The sequence below is a fragment of the Corythoichthys intestinalis genome, chromosome 2 (genome assembly GCF_030265065.1).
Source record: "Corythoichthys intestinalis isolate RoL2023-P3 chromosome 2, ASM3026506v1, whole genome shotgun sequence".
NCBI lineage: Eukaryota > Metazoa > Chordata > Actinopteri > Syngnathiformes > Syngnathidae > Corythoichthys > Corythoichthys intestinalis.
In genome coordinates, this window is record NC_080396.1 from 37,113,467 (window position 1) to 37,121,743 (window position 8,277).

At 39.6% G+C, this 8,277-nt stretch overlaps 1 protein-coding gene across 2 annotated transcripts in view; it reads left to right on the plus strand.

Moving 5' to 3' along the window:
• Window positions 1-8,004, plus strand: part of ccdc120a (coiled-coil domain containing 120a) — a 28,531-nt gene extending 20,527 nt beyond the window's left edge. For both annotated transcript variants that reach the window (XM_057829972.1, XM_057829973.1), the window contains 7 exons: window positions 2,988-3,117; window positions 3,189-3,245; window positions 3,313-3,412; window positions 3,485-4,032; window positions 4,089-4,260; window positions 4,340-4,388; window positions 5,571-8,004. In XM_057829972.1, coding sequence (XP_057685955.1) covers window positions 2,988-3,117; window positions 3,189-3,245; window positions 3,313-3,412; window positions 3,485-4,032; window positions 4,089-4,260; window positions 4,340-4,388; window positions 5,571-5,729 — 1,215 coding nt within the window. In that variant the 3' untranslated portion in view covers window positions 5,730-8,004. The remainder of the gene's footprint in view (window positions 1-2,987; window positions 3,118-3,188; window positions 3,246-3,312; window positions 3,413-3,484; window positions 4,033-4,088; window positions 4,261-4,339; window positions 4,389-5,570) is intronic.
• Window positions 8,005-8,277: the final 273 nt, after the last annotated feature.

An 8,277-nucleotide genomic window follows, 5' to 3' on the forward strand; every position in this document is an offset into this window, starting at 1 on the left:
CTTATTTTTCCCCCTTCTGTCATTGTTTGCATGTTATCCACAGTAAAATATGAAAACCTATAAATGTTTGGGTGGTTTGAGTTAAAACACTGTTTTTTTCATCTGTGTGATTTTAACAAAGATCAGATCACATTTGATGGTGATTTTATGCAGAAATGTGAGAAATTCCAAAAGGTTCAGATACTTTTTTATACTAGTGTATAACTATGCCCATGCACACAATATAATTTCACTCCGCCGATGTGAGCATTTGAGTTTGTGATAATGTTACCTTATCCATATGCATGCATGATTTTGCCCATATTTACTACTGTATTTACTGCATGTAGTATGATGTGATTCTGCATACATGCAATATACAATATTTATTATTGAAATGATCTACTCCCAAAATTATTACTCACAGGTGATTGATTGGATTTGGTTTGAGATAGTGACTTGACTCGAGTCAGATTTAAGTTGCCAATCTTAAATGAGACTTGAGAAACTTGTGACTTACTTGGCTAAAACTTTGAAAAGACTTATCTTGACTTAGACTTGAAAGACAACTTGACATTAGTTGCCTGGTTGCATCTGAAATTCAGCATATACTTTGATGAGGACTGCAGAGGCTCCCTTATGAAGTAATAAGGGCGCTCTTGGGATTTTAAAAAATGTGGCTTCATGTGAAAATGTATTCACCCCCACTGTCCCAAAAGGTCCTTGTCCTATTAATAGTTTTCTCAGAAGAATCTCAGTAGCAGTTCCATCTAGGTGTCACGATACCACAAAGTGCACATAGTACACAGTAGTTTATTCAGTTAGTATTGTAACATTTACATGATTCAATGCAATCCATTTAAGATATTTTGAATATTTCTTTGTTTTTTGTTGATAAAAGAAGACAATTACTATTTTGACCGATATAAATGGGAAAATTAAAAAATGATTAGCGAACAAAACATTTTACTTTCACTCTCACTTCGTGGAATTTTCTGCGGAGCAGGATATATACTGTAAAAGAATTTACATTTAAGGCTTGCACTAATAATTGCCATCGAAGCAGCATTGCAAATTTGCTCTGCCATCTACCTGACTAGCTAAAGACAAAAAGGATTTGGGACTTGCTCGAAATTTCTAATCTCTTGACTTCCATTATGTAACCACACCCAAGTGTGAGACGATGCATTGTACAGTAGGGATCTGTCATACAATTGACAGATGCATGTTTTGCGTGTGCTGCTGTGCCATATAACCTCTCCATGGACAAGATAACACCTGGACCAAAAATCTAATCTCAATTTTTCTGGCAGATTTTGCGATTTTATTTACGATTTCCCATACCTTAGTGCGACAGGTTTTGTAAAGGACATTTTTCTGGTGCAGGTCTTCTGTCTCAAATGTAAAATACTCCCAAATGACAGACACGCTCTTTGTCCTTTGAATTAACCCCCCCCCCCAAAAAAATTGTCCCACTGTTTTTGCACGCTCTCCATGAGACACATCTTACTACTGATTGGCCAGTAAGACCTGTACAGGCGTCGCATCTCACTTTTAATTGCAGTGGTTCCCCGAGGATTTTTTTTTTTCAGCAGAGAGAGGAGGAGAGGGGAGAAATAAATTTAAACTAGATACATTATGAATTTTTTTGTTTCCCATTAAAAATGAATGGGCAAGTTTTTGTCAAATTTCCAGGGAACCGTACATTTTTTTCAAATCCTGTATATAACTTTTATGCCGTCACCGTCCCGGAATTTTTGATGCGCAAATTGTGTGATTTGATCAAAAATTGAAGGACTTGATACATTTTGAAACTTTTCTTTTTTTTCCCTTTAAAAATGAATGGGCAAGTTTTTGGTAAATTTCCAGGGAACCGTAAATTTTTTCCAAATTCTATGTATAACTTTTATGCTTCTCACCGTCCTGGAATTTTTGATGCCCAAATTGTGTGATTTGGTAAAAAATTGTAGGACTACATACATTTTGAAACTTTTTTTTCTCAGTAAAAATGAATGGGCAAGTTTTTGCCAAATTTCCGGGGAACTGTCATTTTTTTCCAAATTCTGTATACAACTTTTATGCCCCTCACCATCCCGGAATTTTGGATCAAATTATGTGATTTGGTCAAAAATTGTAGGACTAGATAAATTTTGAAAATTGATTTTTTTTTTCGGAAAATTGCCGTTTGCGGGGCAACGGAAATTTTTTCGGTGCCGTTTGAAAAATTCCCTGTGTCGTGCAAAAATTCCGGATGTGTCGATACTTGAACGGTGCTGATCGGTCAAGTGGTTTGGGCTGCGCGGCGCGCCGAAGAAATCCCATTTTTAAAAAAACCAAAACAACAGAATAACAAGAATAAATTTCATATTATATTGAATTGATTTGTTTTAGAAATAAATGTGATGTATGAATAAATGGTATCTGGTATCATGGTATCTGCACCATGAGAACAAAACCACAATGAAACTGAAACTGGATGAGAGCTAGAACCCTCCATTGTAGCCATTAGCTGGTATTAGCTCGTCCGCCAAACATTCACAGGGTTTAAAAATGTCAGCACTAAGCAGACAGGCGGCGCATTAACAATTCATTTAAAAAAAAAAAAAAAAAAAACACACACATTTAAATGAATGTACAGGATTGGTTAGAAGTAATAGAATCTTGCTTCTGATTGGTCTCCATGCCCTGTAGACCTACACGCCACACACACAGTCCACTTTTTATTGGTTAGCCTGACATGTGCGTGTACGCATGTGAAGTATTAGAAGCTTCCTTGTGGTTTGAGAACATGACTTGTGGAATGTGGCGTAATGACAGGCAGTAGGGTGACATCCTACAGGTGTAAACTAGCTGACAGATCCTGGGTCAGTCAGGAGTAGAGGAAAAAAATGCAGCTTTGGCGATTTCAAAATAGTGTTGTCGTCTCAAATCACAAATTTGGTTTAAAAACGATAGATCTTTCAGCATGAAGCTATTTACTTTCTGTCATTTCTTTTGTGGTTGCGAAGGAAGAAGATGGTGCACGTGTGAAGACTAAAAAAACCTTATTCAGTGGTACACGGAGAAAACACAACGACCGAGAACACAACACTCACGCACAACATGGCAAGACGACTGTGCACAGAGGATGCCACACCGGTATTCCATTCACACACACACGCGTAAACCGTGGCATGAGGTGCTAACGTTTATGTATGTTTTGTTTGCAGACGACACCGTAAGATGGGAGAGCAGCTCTACATCTGACTCTACTGGAAATGATAACGGTAACGCAAACAAACACAAAATCTACTGATGACGTCATCAATCGTTTCTTCATTTGACTGTGCGCAGAAGAGCTTGTGCCTCAGAGTCGCCCTCTCTTGGTTGCTGCCGGTTCTCCAGTTGAGGGTTACTATCACAACAAAACTAGGACGAGTTCAGTGTGTAACAGGTCATTATCATGGCCAAGCTAAACTCTGATAAGCTCCAATATTCACTAAAATAGATTTTGTTTCGTTTTTAGGTCTGAGCTTCCTGAGGGTATTCAGAACCATCGGCCTTCTGCTCAACCTCGCTCCCATGTAAGCTCACCGTCCGCGCGGCCTTCAGAGTCCACGGCCTCGGCTGAGACCAAAGCGTCAGTGACAGCTCGTCCGAATAACACCTCTGAGGAGCTGCCCGAGTATGCGGCTTCGCCTGAGAAGGATCAGCAGGACAGGTCACGAGTAAGCAGCGTCACTGGGTCCCAGGCAGCAAACTCGAGGCCAACTGTGGGGCGCGGGCGTGGCTACGGCGACCTTTTGCTGGACTATGTGTTAAGCAAACAGCGCCAGCAGTCTCAGCCCATCACTTCCCAGCATCCTTCAGGAGCTCCACCCACTTACCAGGTTCACATGGGTGAGCAGCGACGCGTCAAAGTGACCCGCACCAAATCTTGCGGCCCCTTCCTGCCCGTGCCACAAATCCAGCCAGACCCTCACCCCCACCTCGTGCCCCCGCATCTGTCCAGCCCCCAGGATGCACATCTAGAGGGCGCTACCAGGAGTCTCCACAAAGCCCTCGCCCTGGAAGGTACATGCTCATTGCTGCATTTTTAATTGCACACGTGCTCACGCTTGAATTGACAGGTCTTAGGGATTGGTACCTGAGGAACACCACAGGATCCTCCCAAACTAATCAGAGCAGTGGGAAGGTTAAAGGTCAAATGGGAGGAGCTTTTCAGCGTAGACGGACGACTCACAGTGCCAAACACTCTCTCTCTCACTCCATCACCTTCCATGGTCACCCGTTACACGGCAGGTGGGTGCGCACTGGGAAAAAAGTAACTATTGCCAAGGCAATGTGCAACACCTACTGTGCTGCTCTGTTTTTCTTACAGGTCTGCGGACGGCTCGCTCTATCTTGACTCCGCCCCTTCACACAAGCAGGTAGATCACCTCAGAGAAGCTCCCTTGGAAAAAACATCACCAGGAACTCTGGTCTGATGAGTTCGTAATCGACGTATGCTTATGCAGCAGATCAAAATGGCTGCACACGAGTAATGATTGAATCATTTGAGGGAGTGGCCAGCGCCTCTGAGCAGCTGTTTTCGCACTTTCCCACGAGCCAAGAGTTGAAAAGAAACGGAGCAATAATGAAAGTTTTCCTTCATTGACAATCTGGATGTCATTGTTGAATGATGTCATGGACTCAGGCCGATCTAATTCCCAGGGGTGCACATGACAATTTTGGTCTGGTTTTTAAAAGCACTAGAAGTTGTTGCTTGGTTGCACAACTTCTGACCTCACTGGATGAACTTAAAATTCTAACAATATGGGAACACTCGGATCAGAGCATTTGGCAGAGTTCAAACAGACCGGATTCACGTGAAGAAATTAGGTCAGGATGATAGGGGTAAAAAATCCTATAATGCAATTTTTTTCCTTTCAGAATTAAAATATTTATTTTCTGTCAAAAGTTGAATATGACATGTAACATACAAATGTGTATTTTCGAATAACATCCAAAATCTGACCCCCCCAAAAAAAGATTTATAATTCCAAACGCACCCATCAACAACATTTAAGAAAAAAAAAACAGAATGTACTTTATTATTCAACTCATATATTTTTCCTGATAATAATAAATTCTAATAAAAGCATGTGAGTAAAGGGAACCTTCAGCGAATAACAAAACAGCTTCACAACGACACGAAAATTAGGCCAAATTTAATCATTTAAAATGTTTTTAGTTAGTTAGTTCACTGAATCTGCATTACTCAACTGAAAAGAATAAGTATACATATATTTTAGAGATGAGAAAAAAATCTAAATAAAATAACATTCAAATTAACCTCTTAGTTAATTTGTATTTTATTTTATTTTTGGAAGTTGATGGAGAAAAAACAGGCTGCAGATGAAGGTAACTTTATAATCAGGTCAAATGGGCGGGTGCGTAAGCGTTGCCTAGTGACTGTTTGCTTAATTGGTCTGTCAAAAGATAGACGTATATATGCATTCTGTTGAAGTCAATCAACTGCTTGTGATAAATCTATGGTGGGAAAGTGATTTTGCGACATGCCACAGTACCTTTTTGGTTTTAATGCCCATCCCTAAATGTCTTTTTCATAGTCTTTGCACAGTAAGAGATGTCCACGAAGCCCACTGCCTCGTCATTGCCACGCAACTGAGGTGAATTCTTCAGAAAGGGATGAATCAGATCAAGAAATGATTCCTTTCACTATGTTCACCTTAAAAATTTGTTTGTTTGAACGCGTCACTTGCAAATAACACAACACTTATTGAGCCCAGTCTATCTTTCCCCCAACACACACGCACACTCAGACAAAAAAAAATGCAAAATGATTGGTATACAAATGCGCAGTGACACTTGATTCTGGGGCACGTTGAGTACTTTCAGTGTGCACCACTTACTGTTTGTGCACCCCTGCTAAAACCAGGAAACATGAACTTTTTATTCCAGCAATAAGATGTCAAGTGAGAACATCTTCCAATCGACCGCTGTGACAATCACATTTTCAAAAGATAAATTGATCCAGTGAATGTTGACATCAGGTGTAATGATTGTGTATAGATTTCACTTGTAATATCAGGTCTGTCTTTTTTGGCGAGTTGCTTCCTTGATGCATTCAGGCGTCCTTAGTGTTTTTGAATCTTTTTTTTCTGTTCTAATTACCAACATGGAATGTCTAAGCCTTGCCCACCTGCAATCCTTCATTGTTTGTTAAGGACTGACAACATGGTGCAGGTGGATGAACCAGCAAGGCCTTCTCTGCTGAACTCGATGCTATCAGAAAGACTGATCTACAATTACAACCAAAATCTTAATTCTTTCATATAATTGTGTTAATTTATTCTCAAATGTTTGTCCTCTTTACTAGTTTTTCTTTTGTCCACACTGCTTCCAGCACATGTACAGTATACTATAAGGATGTTAGCTGTCAGACTTTGGCAATGACACGGTGCCACGTCAATGTAATCTGCCCATGGCCTTCACAATCAGAAATGCTGGCTGTTGTACCTTCAACTATACAGTGGTACCTCGACACACGATCATTTCGACATCCGACGAAATATTTCACCCGCCATTTGTGTCTACATCCGACGAAATTGCTTGAAATACGATGATTCACGACAGTGTCACAATTTCATTGTTTTCCCGCAAGACGGACGCACGGCGGATTTTCTTGCGAGAGAAATCAACATGGGTGCCAAGGATGTTAAAGCAGGTGGCGAAAAAAGAAAAAAGACGAGGCTTACCATTGAAATGAAGATGGAAAATATGAAAAATATGAGCGTGGTGTGCCCGTCCGTGAACTGCTTGACAATGCGGCCGTAGATCTTGACTGTCCTCCGACTTTCGTTCACCAGTCTTCATAAGTTAAGGTGACACTTATGATGACTGTAACATCGCCAAAAATTCGCCAGCTTTACTGGGTTTTTAATAATTTTTTTCAAAACTTTTGCAATACAACATGCCTACTGTCTGCACAGCTGAACAAAGTGAAAGTAAAAAATCCTCTCTCACTCTGGCACGTCAGCCACGCGGTGCATTCAGGTACGCCACGCAAAACACATCCGCCACATTAGAACCCGATTCCATACATTCTTACAGGTATTATTATTATTACTATTATTATGATTTTTATTCTTAATTCATTTGTTTTGCTCTGTGTAATTGCCATTTGCAATAGTACCAGCAGTGTTTAGTAAGGATTTAGTGCAGGTTTTTGGGCTGTGGAATGAATTAATGGAATTATGTTTTCTTATGGAAAAATCCTGCTCAACATACGACCATTTCGATTTACAAACAAGGTCCTGGAACGAATTAACTTCGTATGTACAGGTACCACTGTATAAGAAATCGAACCGTTTCCTTAACTGATCTAATTTAAAATTGCCCGAAAATAGCGTTACCTGTTTCCCATCCTGTTTCGTTGATCAGGCCAAGCCAATTTTCACGAACAAAACATGTCGGTATGTTGTCAGTATGATGGATTCTATTTATCTGTCAATGTTTTTTTGTCATGTTATTAGATGAATACTGATTGTTATCTGCTCCAGATGATAAAACATGTTTGTACTTTTTTTCTGGATTATTGATGGTTTCTAAAATTGCTATGTAATAATGACATTGGCCCAATCTCCACTTTCAGGTCTCTAGATACCAAATGCACGATCTGCCAATGTAATTTTATGACTAATCACTGTGACTTAATGAGATGTCGTGCGGCCGCAGCCAGACAGCACTTGTTCTAATGCTTTGCTCAAGTTGACAGATATTTTTTTCTTTCTCAGCGAACTAATCATCTGTGTCCAAAAGGACCAAACAGGATTGGTGACATCATGGCCTTGGCTGCCTTGATGGTGAAGTGTTCAGGTGTACTCTGTACAGTTTGAAAACAAAACATTTAAAAAAAAAAAAAACACCACTTTTTCTATCTTTTTGGAATCATTTGTACTTTTTCAAGAATGACTGTCATTTAATGAAAACACATTTTCATGTGATCAAATGTTACATTTAAAAATAAACCTTTTACTCTTTCCTGCCTGCATGGCACTGTCGTATTTTTTAATTATTGGGTACTCAGACTGATTCTTCTTCAAGATAATACATATTTATTCGCATACAAAGTTGATGGTATAATATGTTACATTATTTGGATCAAATATGTAAATAAATTACTGATGCAAAATCAGGGTTATGAAATGAATTCACGTATAGTTCTTAGATAAGAGGTCGTTTTCTCGTGTGAGGTGATACAGTTGTGGTCAAAAGTTTACATACACTTGTGAAGAACATAATGTCATGGCTCTC